Here is a 20,760-nt window from a genome sequence, read left to right as displayed (position 1 = left end):
ATCTCATTTCAACAAACTGCAAGTAAACAATTTCCAATGTTGTCCTTCATTTTCTAGAAAAATTATATCCACAAAAATCATCTTTATTTCTGAGTACAGAGGGGGTGGTTTCATCTCACGTTACAGATTGTCAGACTCTACACAGAGTGGCAGATGGCAAGTAGACATCGGCTGTATTGTCATTTTCTTTTTTGCCAAGAGAAGTTTTATTTTCTCATTTCAATTTCCCTTGCCTTTGTTGACACAAACCTTCCCCCACCAAATACACACATACACAAGTACACAGTTTTGGGGTGAAGAGGCCCAGGGATATAAATCTCTTTCTCAAGATGATCATTTCGCTAACTGTCATCAATAAAGAAATGGAAAGGAGAAAAAGAAAAAATTAGAGCAAATAAACCATGACTTATTTTTCTCTGTTGTATTTAATATTTGCTTACTTTTTTTATTTCCATCCTATGAAATTGGATAACTGAAATTGAACAATTATGAATCATGATTCAATGAACTATATACTCACTTATCTCTTCTCTTTGCAACCTGATAATAACACTATCCTTTCTTTTAATATCAATGTCAGATATAAATCCTAAAAGTTAATGTATTTGCCCTCTGATAGAGTCACTAAAAAACATACAATTTTGTCATATTTTGGAAAACAATTTTAATTGTTGTAGTTCTGTTGAAACACTTTCCAAGGATGTGTAGAAAATGTTATTTCTGAATCTTGCTGACCTTCCCAGATGGATTTTTATGAGCCAAAACTTGCTTGAGTCAGAAGTGAGACATAGGGGCATTTTCTGTTGTGGAATTGTATATGATGGACGTTTTAGTACCTAGAACCCAGCTTCCCTGGGAATAAATGCTCTTGGGAAATACCTGCATACAGTTGATCTCACCCTCCTGCTTCCTTTTGCCAGAGTGCCTAGTTCCTCTTTATCATACCTGACCCCAGACTTACCTATCACACACCCCTGGTTTCTGCAGTCCCTCCCACCTCTTCTTCATGATGGTGCTGAGGGGCAGTGAAACGGCTGAATCTGGAGCTGTGGGGGAGGGTGTGGCTGGTTGGCAAAATTGATAGCTAGCTTCCAGGAAGTTGAGAAGCAGTTGTAGCAGAGGCAGGCTGGAGTTTGGGCTCCAGAGGTCAGAGTGGGAGCTGTCCTCATCCAGTCTGAGATTCGAGCCTCTGTGCCCTGTTACTGACAGAAGGCTCTGCTGGGAAGGAAAGAACAGATCCCTGGGGCCGGAAACTCAAATTAAGGGAACCTTGCTGGGCTCTGGAAGACCTGGGACCCAGAGGACTGTGACTCCTGGGTTCACGGTTGTGGCCGGACACGGTACTCGATGGGAGAAAGCTGCAGCCCAGGACTCCAAGGGATTTCACTGAACTTACGAGATTCATATGTGTTTACAATATGATGTCTTCTAAGGCATATCATGAAGAAAGTATGCATTTTGTTGGGAGGAAAGAAGAGAGGATATCAAAGTAATAAAATACATCTCGATTCCAAATGTAAATTTTGCATATTACAAAATAACTCATTTGCTCTTTCTTGAGTAAGTCAGTCCTGATAGTTTTGTTGACTCAAGAGCACATTTCTTAAATTTAAGGATTTTCTTAAGTGTAAAACCACTTAAAGTTCCTTAGAAAATGTAACCTTATTTTTTAAAAATAAACACCAGACTTAAAAATAAGAGAATGAATACTAAAGGAGCACTTTAAGGGTGATTTTTTTTTAAAGGGAAATTTAAAGGTAGGCCTGAGATGCAGAGTATTGGAACTCCTGGGTTCACGGTTGTGGCCTGACATGGTACTCGACAGGAGAAAGCATCAGTCCGGAACTCCAAGTGCACGGAGGCTCGAATCTCAGGCTGGATACAGACAGCTCCCACTCTGACCTCCAGAGCCTCAGCTCCAGCCTCTGCTCTCTGCCATAGCTGCTTCTCAACTTCCTGGAGAGGGCATTAGAAACCCAAGCAGTGATATTTGGGGTTCACTTTCTCCAGTTCCATGGAAAATCTGAGCTGGTATATTAGAAAATTGTTGCTAAACCATCCCTGACTTCACTAGGTGAAGTCATGCAACTCAGGCCTTAGGACCACTACAAGAATGATCAAATGTGCGGTTTACCTGTTGCTGCTAATGACAGTCTCCAGCTGGTGGGAATTCCTTGGGTGGAAGCAAGCCTTCCTTTCAGCAAAGCAGGCAAGACAGGGAAGGCGGGGGCGGGGGGGGCGGATACCAGGAGATTCCTGCAAGGGCAAACTGAGCTATGACCACACGCCTTTAGGTGGGGAGCAAGAGAATCTCGTTTAGCAGAGGAAAACATGTTGTATCATGCTGTAATCCAAACAGGATTAACATGGGGATAAATAAACAGAGAGTCAGAAAATAGGCACAATTGTGGTAGGAATTTAACATAGAGCAAAAGGGATATTTTAGTGCAGTTATCCGGCTGGAAAGCAATAAAGTTGTCCCTATATGCATCAAAAAATACTGAAAGGATGGAGAATTTGATTGTGAAAAGTAAAGCAATTCCTATCTTTAACCAACCATATGAGCAATTAGCTAATGAGGTTAAGGTTTCCATTTAATGCCCACAAAGAAGAACTGACTTTACTAAGCTGTTGGTCAAAAGTTATTTCCTAAACTAATCCAGGGGAATCCTAAGTGTAGATTCATCTGTTGGATGCTGGATGAGTGTAAGCAAGCCAGGAGGTCACTGTGTGTGGCTGGCCCCTGTTCCAGAACACTGAAGGAAGAAGAAAGCCCCTCGGGATCCCCCAGAGTGCCCCCCCATCCCCAGCCCCAACCCTTGGTTCTCCTGGCACAGACCACCGTCTCTTCAAGCCTCGTGGTCTTTGTACCTCCTGTTTCCTCTGCTTAGAATACCCACCTTTTAAAATTTTTTTTTAAACCTGAAAGATCCAGTTAAACTTTAAAACTTTTTTCAAATATCAGCTCCTCCAGGAAACCTTTCTGACTGCTTCCTTGGGATGGGTTAGATGTTAGATACCGCTTGTCCAGGCTTCCATGTGCCACGTAGAGACTATCTCTCACTGATCTCACAAAATCGTTTCATTCAATTTTGAATGCCTTAAAGAGTAAGATTTTATTTCATTCTCTGTGCGTCCCTAGTTCTGTGCCAAGTGCACAGGATCTCAGGAAACGCACCCTTTCTATTGAATGTAAGATCCTAGCACCACACTGCCTCGCGTCACTTTGGCCCTGTATCTCCTTGCTGACATTTTTCAGTACATTGGGCTGTTTTCATGTTGAATAGTAATTTCAGAGCATCGATGTGTTACTAGGAGTGCTATTTATTTAAAACTCCCATCCGCATAATAAGACTGCATTCAGATTTTAATACCCTCTGCATATGCTTGAATAATGGAAAAGGGCAGAAAACCCAGAAGGTACCACCTAAGCCACTGCATCATGTTGTTTCTTCCATCAAGAATTTTTAAAATCCATTCTTTCCTTCCCAATTACATTCCAGGACTTAGATGACAACGGGACTAAGCCACAGGGTCAATGGAGGCCGCGGCTCGAGCCTGCCTGGCTCCCCTCGCTTGATCCTGACTCTATCCCCCATGCCCTCTGTGCCCTCTCTCAGGGCCCTGCTGCATAAGTTCTTCTGAAATATGCTGTGACTCATCCATCACACTCCAAGAAAGGACAGCAGCAGTCTATGCAACTGCGCTACTGTGACCCTCCCAGGGACTCCCTCGGCCTCTGTAGTGTCCCCTTCCAACTTTGCACCAGCCCTGGACACCGGCCCTCCTTTCAGCTCCTTCTGATATGGTCTTTTCAGGATCCTGCACTGCTCATGCGCCTCCTTGGACTGTTCATTCAAGAACTGTGTTTCTGGTATTTATACCTAAGGCACAGGTGCGGTCTCTCTTACTTCACACCTAAACAAGGAATTCTATTTATTTATTTATTTTTTATTTTAAATATGTGGGGTACAATTCAGGGTTAGGTAAACAAATGTTGATGATGCAAGTATCCTTGTTGATGTGGTGTGCCCCTCCCTCCCCTGGTAATTTCCCTCAACTGCCAATCCCACCCCCCTCCCTGACGGTTTCCCACTACTGCCAATCCCTCTCTTATAGTACTATGATAATTGTTCAAGGTCCGCTTATGAGTGAGAACATATGGTACGCTGTTCTTTGTTTCTGTGATAGATCACTGAGTAGGATCGACTCTAAATCCATCCAAGTTGCTGCAAAGTCCAAAAAGAATTCTTAAGTATTAAACTTTCCCTGGGAATCTTCCTTCATAGCCACTTCCCACTGGCTCCTCCTTTTTTGAAATTCTTCTTCTTCATATATTAAATCTGGCATATTATTATATCTACACATAGATATCCCCCATAAAGAGATATCGTTAAATGAGCTTGTTTTTTATTATGGGTATGTCTTCATCCCCCGATACCTCACCCAGCTACAGCTTTAATTAATAAGTATTTGATGGCCGATTGATACAAACACTAAATCTGGAGCTGTTGATGTGATTTTAGGATGCCTTAATATCACACCTGGCGAGAATCACGTCTTGCTCACACTGTGGTTTATTTTAGTTGACCCTGTTCTTTTCCAGAGTGTGCATCTCTCTAGTTTTCACTCTGTTCTGACCATTCTTTCCACAAGTGGAAGGAAGTGGAAGGAAGAAGGAAGTGGCTTTGCCATCTAGTGTGAACCGTGCATAGAAGCCACTTGGTGGTGCCCTGTCTTCTGCCTGGGAATGCAGCCCTGATTGTGTTGTTCAGGGAAAGAAATCCTAAGCAGAGCTGAAAAGTTACATTCTGTCATCTGATCAATCCCTACTGCTTATCTCTTGTCATATCAAGTAGAATTCTGCTGCTGTGCAGTTTGACATGTGTAAAGTATTCATGTATGTGGGACTATTGGTAAGCCAATATACTAGTGTACATAAACCATGTGTTAGTGTGTCCCTGTGATGTTAAAGGGGCATTTACAGATCAGTGTGATTTCAGGTCCCTATGCCAAAACCTTCCACTCAGATGATCTTGGGTGAGTCACATGGTCTGAATTTTAGTTTTCTTATGTATAAAACAGATATCATAAAAATACCTTCCTTGCAATTGCATTCTGGGAATTAGACAACATTGAGAGCACGTCCCCATGGTACAAGTGCTCTTCCACTAAATCTTCCCTGTCTCCTTACTACTTAATCATTAACCTTTCCATTAGGAGAATCTTGACAACACTTATTTTAACCTCCTTGTAAACCTAATGGCTATCTATTATATTCTTAGTACAAAGTAGAACTCAGAATCATCCAGATATGTCTTGATCAAATCCTTGAAAAGAGGCACTTCAAGATTCCTCAAAATCTTCCCCTCTATAGCGTGCAGGGGCCCCCGATTCAGTGTTTCCTACAAGCGCAAGGCCTGCTTATTATTTAAAAAATAATACATTTAGATTTCCAGACCCTTGTCTTACCTACCTCCTGCCCTTATAGCAGTCTTCCCCTCACGAGTAAAACAAGATCAGAGCCCTGCCAATGAAACACCAGAGAGAAAGGGCAACCCCATGCACAACTAGTCTGCACAGGCAGGATAAGGACATTGACCGCCTGTTAATCTATTCCCAGATGGAGGTGGACACCGAGGAGAAGCGCCATCGCACACGGTCCAAAGGGGTTCGAGGTACGTCCGCTCTTCTGAGGCTGGCTCAGGGTCACCCTCACCCTGCAGGATCACTGCTTGGTTCACTCTGACCTCCTTCACTCCACCCTTTTGGTAATTTTCTGTGGACAATGACACACGTGATAGATGGTACATTTTTATTTATTTCCATTTCTCTGCAGTTCCCGTGGAACCAGCCATACAAGAGCTGTTCAGGTTAGTGCCACGCGGGTAAAATGTATCCCCATTAGCAGTTTGGAAAATTCACGCTTTTTAATGGGCGCACTGTACTTTCGAGTTCACCGGCGGCTTGCTCACTGCCTGCTGCACTGATGAAATTAATTCCCCTGAGACTTGCTCATAAAAAAAGTCTTCCTGATTCTCCCCCTGCTTTCAATTGTGTGATTTCTCTCCTCTGTCTGGGCAGCCCTCCTTCTTTCTGCTGCTATGGAAGCGTCCGTGTCACCTGCCTGCCTGCGGCACCTTGTAATCAATTCTTTCCTGTTGCAGCTGTCCTACCCCTGGCTGTGACGGCAGTGGTCATGTCAGTGGCAAATATGCAAGACACAGAAGGTAATGCCTGCATTTTGTTTTCACCATGTGCTGTCTAAAATGACTTATACAGGGACCCAACCCTAATGATGGAAAGCTGTGGGTAGGTGTTCTTGGAAAGCAATGCGTGTTAGGTTGCCTTTTCTTTTCTCACTGGGACTCAGTGTTTTTCTCTTGCACGGGTTTGCAAAACAAAAAGCATTCTATCTCGTACCAAGAATTGAAAATAATCTATAGGACACCACAAACTAAGACCGCCTTGAACTCATTTTCTCCAGCTATGTACACAGTGCTCACATGCGAATGACGAAGAGCCCCCACCACCTTAGTGAGAAGATTACTTCTTCGTCATTTGCTCATTTTGGTAGAATCAGGACGGTAAATCATGGATGATAAGTTAAAATGCTACCTACTGACCTATCTGGACACTTGACTTCCATCATTTAGCAGTGTTCATCCTGGGAAACGAAGCCCAAGCATGCACATGGGCGGCTGCAGGGTGAGGTCACTTGTGGAGGTCAAAGTCAAGGTAGATCAAGCTTATGAGACTTTGGGATTTGAACAATTGCATTAATCTAGCTAATACTGGGATTTCAGGTCTGCAACAGGGACGTGTAGAGAACTTCTGGAAAATAAAGCGGTAGGTAATTACTGCAAAAAACACATCACAGCAAATTGTGTCTTATATGCCTGTGACTGACCACGAAGTACATATCAGTCCTCAGATATGTTTTTCTGGCATTTTCTTCTCTATGATATTAATGTAGTTGTGCCTTTCAATAGAAAGGTTTCAGTTATGATGAGTTAGGAAAGTTTACAGGCTATTAGAAGTTGTTAGCTAATTTTTCACGAATTAGGTTGCAAAGACTAAGGTCGTTCCAGTCTAGCAAACCCTCAGCGACCAGACCCAGGTCACAAAACCAGATTCTAAAGGAGGTGAATCTGCCCCACCTCAGGGTGACCTTCCTCACTGCCTTGCATTTCATTTTTCTTTTAGTGAAGGATTAATTTATGGGTGAAATCAAGCAATTATTTTGATTGTCCTTTCATAAAATCAAAGGAAAAATTACAAATTGCTCCCCAAATCCCCACGCTAGCACTTAGGGAGGCAGGGAATCTTTAATGAACCTCCATCATGAAATGGTTGTCTGACTTTCTCTGTTATATACCAAAGGAACTGTGGACTATTTTTTCAGATAATTTTGTGATAAAACTAGTAAATTTAATGTATTATATATGGTTAAAATAGTAAGCTGTTGAATTATGCAATTGAAATAAGTCATTTATTTAAAGTATTTTATTAAGAAGTATATCTCTGTAAGCTATTTATCTAAAAGTTTTTAAAATCGTGTTATTTATGTTTGTTTCTTCATCATTTCTTGATTAATTAATAGTTAAACTTCATCACACTATTACCAAAAAAATATTAAATTTAGCTTTAAAGTTTTAATTAGGGCAGCCCCTTCGGATCCCCTCACACTGTGGGAGCTTTTCTGTTCTCAATAATTCTTGCTTTCTTAAAAAAAAAAAAAGCTTTAATTAGAGGAGCGTTAGATAGAATTTTATCACCACAGTTTTGCAGAAAAAATCATGAAGTTTCTAAAGAATTATTTCAAATATTCATATTCTTAACCAAGGTTCATTCCACTAAGATATGGATGATATGTCCCTATGTGATATGTGTACACATCTGCTCACAAGATTTCTTTCCCTGCTTTAAAAAATGGTACTTCAAGTTAGATTTGAAGAGGGTTAGGCTTTGTCTTCCTTTTGAGTCTTGACGCTGACTTGTTATCCTAGAAGCACCCTGAATCTTAGTGGTATTACTTAGATGGGATGTCAGGAGAATTCACAGAGATACCCAAGGTGAAAACTATTTTAACTAAACTTCTGTTTAATATAAAATAAGGTCATCATTTTTTACCATGAGTCATATTTCATGTCATTATTAGAACTCCTAATATTTTAATAGAAATAGGCAAGTAGAAGATCTAGTGTGCTTTAGTTTGAAAAAACAAACCTACTTTCCAGTCCCAAGGCCCAGATTTTAGCTTCCCCTGTGACATTAGTGAGCCGAGGGGCTTTGGACAAGTTGCTTAGCATTGCTGGCCTTCAGCTTCTTCTATTTTAAAAGAGGGGAGTCGCAGATTTTGTCATGTGAAACTCATGACCACTCAGCAGTGATGTCTAAAGCCTGCTCTTGGGAAGAATCTCACTGAGGTTCCAAGTGAGGTTTTCTAAGTTTTATATTTTGATGTCTGTGTATTACCAGTAATTTTTAACTAAAGGATGACATTCGAATTTCTTAAACTTAAAAAGTGTTCCTTGGTGCACTAGGTAAGACTCATGAAATTTGGAAAATTTCAGTTATATCTGGTTTTTTTTCTGGGTTTTTTTTTCTGGTTCTAAAAGCTTTACTTACTACAAAAATTCCCCCTTCCTAACAACTGTTTATGCCCATAAATACCTACACATACTTCCCAGACATGGTCAAATGTCATCCTTTAGTTAAAAATTACTGGTAATACATAGACATCAAAAAATAAACTTAGAAAACCTCCCTTGGAACCTCAGTGAGATGCTTCCCAAGGGCAGGCTTTAGACCATGATGACACTTGAGGTCCGTTTCCTGTCTCAGGACATCGGGCCTTTTCAGAATAAGACAAAAGATGAGAAGCCCAAGTTTTGGTTTTGATGAAATTACCTGTATTGGGGGTTTCTCAATGATACATTTTCAATGAATATATTTCTGTTAAGGCTGTTTTATTTTACTCACAAATCATATTAGTAATAGCCAAGTGAAAAAGTGGTATTTTAGTATGTTGAAGTATCTATGTATTTGAACTCACAAAAAAAATAAGTAACATGAGGCAGATGTGGAAAATTAACAAAGTAAAAAAAAATTTTCTATTTTTTAGGGAATGAATTCCAAGTGACAAAATAATGCCTACCATTTAGTTGTGCTTTGTTTGTTCATTTGTTGGTTGTTTGGTTGAGACAGGGTCTCACTCTGTTGTCCTGGCTACAGTACAGTGGTATAATCATTGCTCACTGCAGCCTCAAACTCCAGGGCTCAAGTGATCCTCCCACCTTAGCCTCCTGAGTACCTGCTACAGGCGCGAGCCCCCACTTCCAGCTAATATTTTTCTTTTTTAAAAGTAGAGAGACAGGATCTCCCTATGTTGCCAAGGCTAGTCTGGAACTCTTGGCCTCAAGCAATCCTCCCATTTTGGCCTCCCAAAGTGCTGGGATTACAAGTGTGAGCCACTGTGTCCAGTGTTAATTTTTAACAGAGGAAACTTTTTTCAGAAAATCAGATCTTTAGCACAATTGTAGTTTACTTGTTCACTACTTTGTGGGATATACACCATGGTAGCTCTTGTGGGTTAGCCTTGCTTCATGCTTCTGCCATAGCTACTGGAACTGAAGGTTTGTTTTATTTTTTCAGTGTGATGGGGGTAGGGTTGTGGGTTTGTAAGAAACCGGGAATAGAGGAGACTCAATCGTTGGTTAGTATTTGAAGAAGGAAACAGTAATTTCAAAAAAGAATTCATAATTTAAATTTAAAATTTTAGGGGTAGGAGTTAGGCTATAAAACTTAGTGTGTTGGGTATTCTACATTAAGTTCAAGATTGTATCTTTGAACAAAAGATTAGCGATTTATATGTATTTATTTCTGTTGATAGTTTTTTTTTGTTTGTTTGTTTGTTTTTTTGAGTTGGAGTCTCACTCTGTCGCCCAGACTGGAGTGCAGTGGCCACTCCCGGCCACCGCAGCCTCGACCTGCTGGGCTCCGGTGATCCTTCCGCCTCAGCCTTCCGAGTAGCCGGAATTACAGGCGCGCGCTACCACGCCCGGCTGATTTTTTGATTTATTGTAGAGATGAGGTCTTGCTGCCCAGGCGGGTCTCGAACCCGCGGGCTCAGGCAATCCGCTCACCTCAGCCTCCCAAAGGCACGGGATTACAGGCTGAGCCACCGAGCCCGGCTTGTTGATAGTTTATAAACAATTTGAGGTAGCCAATAAGCCTACATACAACTGCACAATTAAATCTTAAATAGAAATAAATATTAGGTTGCCTAAGCATGGTGGCTCATGCTTATAATCCCAGCACTTTGAGAGGCTGTGGTGGGAGGATTGCTTGAGTCCAGGGGTTCAAGACCAACCTGGGCAACATAGCGGGACTCATCTCTATAAAAATAAACAAACAAGCCTGGCTCTGTGGCTCAGCCTGTAATCCCACACTTTGGGAGGCCGAGGTGAGTGAATTTCCTGAGCCCACGGGTTCGAGACCCGCCTGGTGAGACCTCATCTCTACAGTAGATCAAAAAAACTAGCCAGGTGTGGTAGCGTGCACCTGTAGTTCCAGCTACTTGGAAGGCTGAGGCAGAAGGATCACTGGAGCCCAGCAGGTCGAGGCTGCGGTGGCCAGGAGCAGCCACTGCACTCCAGTCTGGGCGATGGAGTGAGACTCCAACTCAAAAAAATAAATAAATAAATAAGCAAAAATAATAAACAAACAAACAAAATAAAAATTAGGAACATAAGGAAAATGGAAACATAATTTTACCATGACTTCAAGATATATCAGGGCTCTTAATGTAGTATTACATTTAGTTCTGGGTCTCTTGGCAACCAAAGCAAAAGCCAGAAAGGTGAATGATCGAGTTTCAGTGATCTGATACTCTGATCGGGTCCTCAAAGAAGTATACTCTCTTGGCACCAAAGATAAACATCTTTGAATTTTCATGCATTTCCCAGCAGGGATCCAACCTCAGTCAGCATTCTGTGAACTGATATAGGTTATCAGGGCCAGGCATCTTAAAACACTCACATTAAGAAGCTCACAGGCCAGACACTTCAAGGTGGCTCAGCCTGTAATCCTAGCACTTTGGGAGGCCGAGGGGAGAGAATTGCCTGAGCCCAGGGATTTGAGAGCAGCCTGGGCAACTTGGTGAGACCTCGTCTCTACAGTAAATCACAAAAACTAGCCAGGTATGGTGTCGTGCATCTGTAGTTCCAGCTACTTGGAAGACTGAGTGAGGCTGAAGGATGGCCTAAGCCCAGCAGGTCAAAACTGCGGTGGCCATGAGTGCACACTGCTCTTCAGCCTGGGCAAGAAAGAGTGAGACTCCAACTCCAAAAAAATAAAGAAGCTCACAGATATTTATCTTCAGAAACATCATTATTATATGGACATATAGATTTGTCATTTGTTTTTCCCAACTGAGGTTCTGTATTATGAACATAAACATTTGACAAAAACACCATGAATTTGACAATCAGAGCTACAAGTCATTCTTATATTATGACTCAGAATGCTCACTTGGTCTTTCCTGTGTGCAGTAAATCTGACCTCTTATTTTGACTCATATTACTATATTTTGTACATGTGGTTCAGTCTCTTCAACTGCACTGAGTGCATCTGACTGCTCTCACATCACACTGAGAGGTGGCTGGAGACATTAATGTACCTCAGACATGGGGTCCAGCCACTGAGCTTCATTTTGCACATGTTCAAACTAAACCTTAGTCTTCCTAAGTGATTTTCCAGAGTTTAGTTTAGGTCCCCAAGCTCAGGAAGAGTGCTTCCTTGTGTTACATCCTTCCCCATTATGCAGGCCAAGTGGGTGATGTGTCCTGGAAGCATTTAAAACATGAAGACAGGAGTTTTCCCAATATGCCTACAGCATGTTTTTTTGTTTTTGTTTGTTTTGTGGATGGGTGGTAGGAAATAAATGAAATACTTATAAGTCATCACACTTGACATTCAGGAAGCTGCTGAATGTTCTCCTCCTGGCCACCCCCAGCAATTTGCTGGCAAGGAAGCTTGCAGGGGAGGGATGCGGTGGAGCCAAACCAAAGTATGCAGTTTGAGCAACACCATGTCAGGTCAGGAAGGTACATTTACTGCTCCTGAGCTGGTTTCCCAGTGCCAGACACCTGAGTAGAGGGGAGGTCACAGGGTGGGACTTGGCATCTCACCATTTCCTGGTGGCGTCTCCATAGCAAAGACTGATATTTCACGGAAGGATGGGGACATGTGGAAAAGAAACCACTCAGTCTGTACAGCTGGTTGTTTGTATGCCTTAAGCACCCAATAAAGAGATGCTGTTATTAATCTAGAATACTTCATGAACTGATACTAAGGTACAGCTAAAAAAAAAAATCAAATGTCAAACATGTCTGCAGCAATCTGTTTTTAAACATTTGACTAAGATGAGAAATTCTATTTCCTTATATTCATAGCTTGTTTTTTTCCTTTCTATGTTGATATAAAATATTGGTTATATTAAAGACAAAATGCAACTTATTATTTAGAAAGGAATATATTTATAAAAACTAAACTTATCCATCAAAATGATGGCCAATTTATTGTTCTCAAAGTCTTTTTAAAATTTTTCCTAGTATGAATCAGAAATAGTAATCATCAAAATTTATTAACATTAGCCTTACTTGCAGCAGTCATACATACACTGAAACATTTGAAATTAATTGATTATATTACTTATTTCTAGTGATTTTTGCCTAAGCCTCCAATGTACCAAAGACAGAGAAAAAAAGAGACAGAAAAAATTCCCAGGAAAGACTCATTCTTCACATATCTGCTTTGATCCCATTTAATTTATTTCTGGAATTTCATGGATTTCACTTACCTTTTGCCTGCACTGGGGTTTTTTCCATCACTCATTTGTTGAGCATACAGTTCTGAGGAAATATTTAACCTGTAATTTAGCTTTAGAGTCTTGACACACTCAACAAACACTCCAAAATTAAATGATGGATATTGGCATTATACTTGAATCCTCCCCAATTGAGGAAACACTGAGCCAAATCATTGAATCTGAAACTTTAAAATTAAAGTCTTTAAATGGTACCATTTCTTCCTTATTAGAATACTGTTGGAGTCTCTCTGGCTTGTTGTGCTACCCTTATTCGGATTCCTTTTCCATTTCATATACCTTTTCACCCACCAGTGTGATTGCTATGGCGCAGCACGGTGAATAATTGCCTGTCTTCACAAGAGCTTGTTCGGAGCTAGAGTCGAGGGCTTGCTTCCTGATGCATGCCTCATTTGGATTCTGCCAACAGCCTAGGGGCTGTATTATTCATGCCTTGACAGAGAGTACTCACTAAAAGCTTTGGAACAGAGCCAGGTACTGGCTGAGAGATAGTGGAGCATTGCAACTTGCAACTAAGAGGAGCATCTATAATAAAAAAAATTTTTTAAAAACCTGAAAGCAAGAAGAAGAAATAGAGAGGAAGACAGAGAGGAGAGAGAGAAATAGGAATCCCTATATCTCCCTTCTCCAGTTTCATATAGATAGAAATTTCATTTGCATTAAAATAAAATATCCTAAAAATAATTGGTCTTTTTCTAACCATGCTTGAAAGTTTAACACAATTTTCCACGTTTAATTGCAAAGCTGATTTTAATTAGTAAGGCCCTGCGTGTGAAAAATGAGGATCCACTTGGGCGCATGGAATACATCGCCGTGTCTGCTGAACGCTCTAATTAACGTGTGGCTGCTGTACGACAGGGTGCACTGTGGGATGTTTATGAAAAATTCTGTGCACGCAGCCTCCAAGCCGGTCGAGCTGTGCTCTACTCCATGAAGCCACGAGAATAAATGGCTCCCCCTCCATTCTTTATGAGACATCATTGTGCACGCTGTCACCCCATCCACAAGCTTTATGCATGCCTGTCCTTTTTACTGTTTGTCACTGATATTATAAATTGGAAGGTAGGGCATACATATTTTAACATTAATTTGATAACATGGCACACTTGCACATGGAACAAAAATTTTGAGATCTGAGGACTTTTTTGGGAGAAGTGGACAATCCAAGCAACTGACTCCCAGTCCCACCGTAGCTCTGAGCCTGACTAACAACGGCATGTGCGCACACACCATACTGGGCCTCGTTTTCTGGAATGTGGTGGCAGTTAACCTTCACTGTCACAGTAAGTTCTCTATTAAAAAAAATAGAATCCTGGCCATTGTCCTAAGAAAACAATTTGCCTGCTACTGGTCTATTGTGTGTCTGCCTCAACAGACACATCTCTGGGCATGGCCTATTTTGTCTTATATTTTGTAGTAAAGTGTGACCCATTGGATTCAATGCTGCAAAACAAAACATGTAACGCATCTCAGGGCATATTTTTGATGTTTGATGAAGTTAAATACATTTTCAAAGTAATTGCACATTCAAAGAGAAGGTACATGAGTATTTTCAGATATGGTACTAAACACAACAGGTGCACTGATCAGGAATCTATAATATATAGGATCCTCACTGGTCAAGTCTAAATTTAGCAGTTATAATTTTGTTCTTATTTCTCGATGAATGATTGAAATATTGGAAATTGGCTTAGGAACATCAACAGAATACACACCAGAACCCACGTGTAGTATTGCTATTGTCTGAGGTTTACCCACCAAAAAAACCGCAGTTTGATTCCTGCCCCCACCATCTGCATTGGGATTAAAACAAATACATGGCAGCCACTTTTTTAGATCTTGAAGTGTCACGAGATGGAGTGATGTGGCAGTAAAAAGTTCACAGGCAGGATGTTGGAGGGAGGTTACCCGGCTATGCAGTTATGAGCTACAATAAAATACATGGGCAAATTCCCAGATAGCAACCCTGGGGCAGTTCTCTGTCTGGCTCTCGTGGACGTCACAGGCACTGGGAGTCCATTGGCGGTTAGAGAGTTCTGCCCTCCACACTCACTCAAGGGTATGAGTCCCCACTTATTAGGGAAGTGAAGATAGCGTGCAAGACAGGGGGTGCAGGGGCTCAGAGTGTGAGAACCCTCTTGTCACCTGGATTTAAGTGGTTCAGGTGACTATGTTGGGTTAGAATAAGTACTTGGAATCTGCCATCACAACTCATGACTTTTAAGAAACCACCATTAAGAGCAGCATTGTGATCTAGTTCTTTAAACCCATATTTGAGGATATTCATATGTTATTATTGCCATGAAGATATATTCACACTTTGAGGAGACAGGAATAATCAAGAGGGCCCTTCTGAACCCTAACTCGGATTAGCAGTTGTTTCCTCTGTCTTCTCTGACCTTCCCTAAAGAGAAGAGTCTTTCCAACATTAGACTCCAAAATGTGATTACATCGCCAAATTTCAATATGCTCTTCCTGCCAAAATTAGTAAAAGATTTAGAGAAAGGAAACTCTCCCTTGGTCCTAAGATTGCTTAGGATAGGATGCTAGTGTTTTATCTGAAAGGTTCTGTGTAACACAGGATGTTACCAGCTGCAATAAATAGAAACCCCACCTGAAACTAGCTTAAACCGTACATACATCAATTGTTCTACCTAACCTGAACATCTAGAGGCAGTGGCAGGTTGACTCAGCACAGGGGATTGCCTCTCTTCTCCTGTGCCTCTCACGAGTCTCACAGTGTTTGCTCCTTACTATGGGAGAAAGCCATGGCCACTCCTGGCCTGACAGCTGTTGCTGATGTGCAGAGAGGTCCTTTCCTAAAGCTGTCTCAGAAAAATGAGGAGGAACCTTCTGAGACACCAACAACAGCTGGGGGTCCCGTGACCATTCCCAAAGGTCACTGACAAGCAGGTATGGCGAACTAGAACTCTCCAGGCCACCTCTGGAGTCAGAGGCTGGCTACTTTCCCTCCTCAGAGTGGAGCCTCCTGACCCAGTACCTCAAAGTCACCTGGGAACTAGAAGGCAAACTCAGGCCTCCTCCCAGACCTGCTAAAGCAGAAGCTGAGGGGTGGGCTGGAAATCTGTGCTTTAGCTACCCCACCATAGACTACTGGTGGAGAATGTGGGAAAGCCTGCAGGGCTTTTGTTTTTCTTTATCAGAAAGGACTGCCCTGGGTCTGGCAACCCACTGCACACCTTCACAAGCCTTGAGTGCATTATTAAGATGAATGCATCCTCCCTTCTCTGCTAAGGGAAACTGAGCCCCACCTGTGTAATTCAACAGATTTTAGGGAATCTGTTCATTGTAATTTTGTAGCCACTCTGCACAAGGCTGTGAATATTATCTGATGTTCTACTTGACATCGTCAGAGATATGCTTCATATACAAGGGGATGCATTTCCTAAAACTCTAGGGAGGAGAGAGCAGGGGGAAAGTGAACATCTTGGAAGAAATTCATTTCATAAATAATGCATTACGATTCAGTGATGCTCCGATCACTCTGTTATCCCCTTCAGCCAATCCCAGGGCTTGTTATGCTTCTGAATGAACTGCCAGTGTTCCCTGGGGACCAGGGAGAGAACCTGGCAGGCAGGAAAGGGCAGAGGGGAGTGAAATCCTAATGGCTACATTTATCCATCAGTACAGCAGAGGAGACTTGAGCCTCTGGGTGACCCCACTAGGGGTAAGAGCTGAGAGCAGAAACACAGCCCTGTGGAAGGGGCCCAGTGCTGGTCCTGGCAAGGGGTGGGGGGTGAGGAAGGGGGACACACAGCAGCAGCCCTGTATTGGGCCCCCTTGCCACTGCTGAACCTGGCAAGCAGAGTTAATGGTGTTTGGGAATGCAGAAGCCATCGGTACCAATAAAGCCTCTCCCCCTTCTTTCCCTCTCCTGCTCTCCTGGCAAAGCGGTAAGGACAGGAACAGATGGGCACAGAGCAGAGGCCTCTAAGGGCAGGGAGCAGGTTACCTAGACTAGGTGTCTTCTCCTTGGCTTTGCCTGAGGACACACAGGGTGGCACCAGGAAGTCTTGGCAGAATGGGAATGCAGGAAAGGGTTGGGCCTGCCGCTTCCCCCTGCCCTCAGGAGGCCCTCCTGCTGCCCTGTCATCCCTTCAATCATAGCCACGTCCCAGAAGTCCTGCGCCATTGGCAAGCAGGCGCTGGGCCTGCCTCTTGGCCGTGTGTACCCCCAGCCCCGCTGGCTGCAGTGACACTTCTTCCTTTGGCCTCCGCCCACCCCCTACTCCATCCACGAGGGGTTCTCCTGCCCCAGAATGACCTTTTCTTCCTCCAGCCCCAGCCTGCCCTCTGCTTCCCTGCTGCAGCCAAGCAGAAAGCACTAATCAGATTATTAAAATAAGGTGCACCTGCCTTGAGTGACTGATGAATTGAACCTTCCCTAGGGCGACCATGGTCTTGGCAGAGAAGCTTCTTGAATTAACCCAAATTGATTTCTAATAAATGAAAAAATGAGGGGATGTGGTGAAGGCGAGGAAAGGAGCTGTTTTGGGCTGGGTGGGTGAGTCAGCACCTCTCAGTACTTTCTTCACCTGCCACAGGGCCATCTCTAGAGGGCCACGTCTTCAGTTCCCTGAAGGCAGGACAGCCTGGCAGGTACCAACCCCTGGGGACACTCAACCCCCCTCACAACACAGGCCTCCTGGCTTCCAGGTCAGACAGGGAAGAGGGCAAAAACCATGGGGATTTTCAATTTTGGAAACACTTTAGAACCTGACAAGCTAAAAAGGAGTTGGCTTTCTAAATGTTCTTCTTTCTTGTAGTATATTATTGGCAAGAGAAGCCATAAGAAATGGATCGGCTCAAAAATGACTTAAGATTCAAGTTGAGAAAATGCTTATTTTATTAAATAAGGACTAAAAAATAAAATTATGAAAGAAATAATAAAAGAAATGAGGACAACCTTTTATTAATATCTACTGTGTTAAAGTCACAATGTGACATTTGACCAGGAGATCAGTGACCACTGCTAGATTTATTTCTTTGATTTTTAAGACCTTTTTTGCTCTTCTTTTTTGAATATCTCCTATGATAGATGTAATTGTGTAATTTTTACTTAACATTATCACATAAAACCTTTCCTATGTCATTAAATATTTTAATTTTCATTTTCATGGCTAACTTCCATCCTATAGTTGAAATGTGATTTATGCAATTCTTTTATTGCTGAAACTTCTTTTTTAAAAAGCTTTTCCATGTTATACATATGTGGGAAACATATCTTTGAAGATGATTTTTCTATGACTTTTTCATTTTTTTCCTTGAGGCAAATCATTGGGAAGAATGGGAGGGTAAGAGAAGTCCTCTTTCCAGAAATAATTTATCTCTAGTACAAATCAGATCTGTTTATGCTCCCGCCAGCAGAATAGAAGAATGCCTCTGACTGGGCGTGGTGAATAACATTTGTAATTCCGGCACTTTGGGAAGCCAGGAGTTCAAGATCACTTAAGTCCAGGAGTTCAAGATCAGCCTAGGCAACATGAGCGAGAGCTTGTCTCTGCAGAAAGAAAGGAAGGGAGAAAGAAAGGAAGGAAGGAAGGAAGGAAGGAAGGAAGGAAGGAAGGAAGGAAGGAAGGAAGGAAGAAGAAAAAAATTAGCCAGGCATGTTGGTGTGTGCCTATAGTTTTAGATCTACTCAGGAAACTGAGGTGTAAGAATCTCTAGAGCCCAGAAGTTCAAGGATGCCATGAGCCATGATTGTGCCATTGCACTTCAGCCTGGGAGACAGAGTAAGACCCCCACCTCAAAAAAAAAAAAGAAAGAAAGAAAAAGAAAAAGAATTCTTCTGTTGTCCTACTATAGATCATACAGAATATAATTATATTCAGAGTGCTTACTTTTTATTTTTTTAAATGTCTATTTTTAGAAGGTTATTTTTTAAATGACTGATCACTCTATTCAACAATGTCTTTGCAGAAAATTCTGGAAGAAGGCACAGTTAGCAAGTTAAGGAATTTTTTTCCATTTTTAGAATGATCTTGCTTGCTTAGTATTAAAGGAGTTCCCTCCCTTCCAGACTGACCCTAGGAATTATTTTATTTTCCTGTAGCTGAATAAAGAAACAGGCCACTAGGCAGATAGGCGATGCTTCATGCCAGGCAACAGGTGGAAAGGGCTGCTTCCATGCCTCTCCACAGGTGGCAGAGCCTCGTACTCCAAGCACAGAGCTACAAGCAGAACTGGCAGGCTGGCAAGGCCTTCAGCGTGGGTCCCAAACACATCATGAGTCATCATGGGGCTTTCACGACGTGACAGTCTCCCATCAATACCTCTCCATTAAGTCCCTTGTCGGCTGTCCAGACAGGGGCCCACTGAAAACTGGTACTAAGCCCTGATCACCTTTGCAGCCCCATGACCAGCTTGACTTAATCTTGAATTGCTCCATGGTGCCCAGATGCATTGTCTGGCCTCAGTTTGTTGCATTTCCCCATGGTTTAACTTCAGAATGTCAGTGGAACCTTCTTCTGTCTAGATGTCACCACAAGGCCTCAAGACAGCAAGACAAGCCTCCTCCCTTCCACAGACAGTTTCATGTGCTTGGGAAAGCGAACGCCAGGGTGGGTGGCTGAACGCCTCTCCGCCCCCGCCTCCACAACTCCTACCCTCTGAATGCTCAGAGGTCCCATTCAATCTGAACTTGGCCTACACCATTGTCCCCTGCACTTGGATATGCTCTGGGACCTTCCAAGGCTAAAGAGCTTGCCATCTATATGCCTCCCAAAGCTGGGGCTCCTCCTCTTCTCTGCTCATTCATGGGGGCCAGAGAAAAGTCTTCTGTCTCTTTGTGCAAATAGTGTTGCCAGTGCTCGGGATACTCTGGTTCATTAAATTTTCTAGAAACTGGTGGATTGTGAGATACCACAGTTTTCATTCCAGGTAAAATGTATAAACTGGCTTTCCTAACCCAGTAAGAATAGCTCAGGGAATGCCATGTTTGGTGCTTTTGTGCACCAGGTCTGCCTGTCGTTCTTGCCTGTGACACTAAGCTTGTTAGACATGACTCCAGGAGACTTTTCACTCAGCACAGACACCTGTTTATTGAATGTTCAGTGATGTGAACTGTGCAGGCTATAGACACAGAGAACTCTGTGGATCAGTCTTGGTCCCTAAAGCCCTGAATTAGTATAATTTTTAGGTCTTTAAATATTTTTCAAATATTTTAAAAATATTTTTCAAATATTACCTTAAAAACGTATAACAATACAAAATAAATCAAGCTAGTTCAGTTTTTTTAATTAGAAAACTTTACTCTTGTTCTTCTCTAGAGAAAGTATATATGTATATAAGTATATATGCACATATATACGTATGTATGTACTATATGTATATTATATACACAAATGTTGTTATATAGGTAATATCTTGGAAGCATTTTCTTGGAGTGTTTCAGTGGTCTGAATAGAAGTTCAAACAGTAGAGAGGCTGGAAAAATGGCACCATTAGACTTGTTTGACTCGGGGGTCGCCACAAACCTTGCATTTGTGAAAAATGAAATGCCTGCAATACAACCCCATGATGACTCACGATGTGTTTGGGGCCCACGCTGAAGGCCTTGCCTGGTGGCTATGGCAGCCAGCCTGCCAGTTCTGCTTGTAGCTCTGTGCTTGGAGTACGAGGCTCTGCCACCTGTGGAGAGGCATGGAAGCAGCCCTTTCCACCTTTTGCCTGGCATGAAGCATCACCTATCTGCCTAGTGGCCTGTTTCTTTATTGATGCTTTAACGCCTGTAAAGCAAGGCACCCCTGCAACGGCAGAAACAAACGGTGAATGTAATTCCCGAACGTGTGTGTTCTGACTGCTCCACTGGTCGGCTGTTCCCCCATCTCTCTTGATTTCCATGGGCC

The 20,760-nt window shown here is 42.4% G+C and overlaps 1 protein-coding gene across 7 annotated transcripts in view; it reads left to right on the top strand.

The window, feature by feature from the left end:
* Positions 1 to 20,760, top strand: part of MYT1L (myelin transcription factor 1 like) — a 273,561-nt gene that overhangs the window by 61,320 nt on the left and 191,481 nt on the right. For all 7 annotated transcript variants that reach the window (XM_021711724.1, XM_021711729.1, XM_021711728.1 and 4 more), the window contains exons 3-5: positions 5,624 to 5,678; positions 5,840 to 5,873; positions 6,168 to 6,230. In XM_021711724.1, the coding sequence (XP_021567399.1) occupies positions 5,624 to 5,678; positions 5,840 to 5,873; positions 6,168 to 6,230 (152 nt within the window). The remainder of the gene's footprint in view (positions 1 to 5,623; positions 5,679 to 5,839; positions 5,874 to 6,167; positions 6,231 to 20,760) is intronic.

This window comes from Carlito syrichta, unplaced genomic scaffold (genome assembly GCF_000164805.1).
Source record: "Carlito syrichta isolate Samal-C Ts95f unplaced genomic scaffold, Tarsius_syrichta-2.0.1 Scaffold302535, whole genome shotgun sequence".
Classification (NCBI taxonomy): Eukaryota; Metazoa; Chordata; class Mammalia; order Primates; family Tarsiidae; genus Carlito; species Carlito syrichta.
Note: the sequence above shows the minus strand (reverse complement) of the source record. Positions and strands in the feature narration are given on the sequence as shown.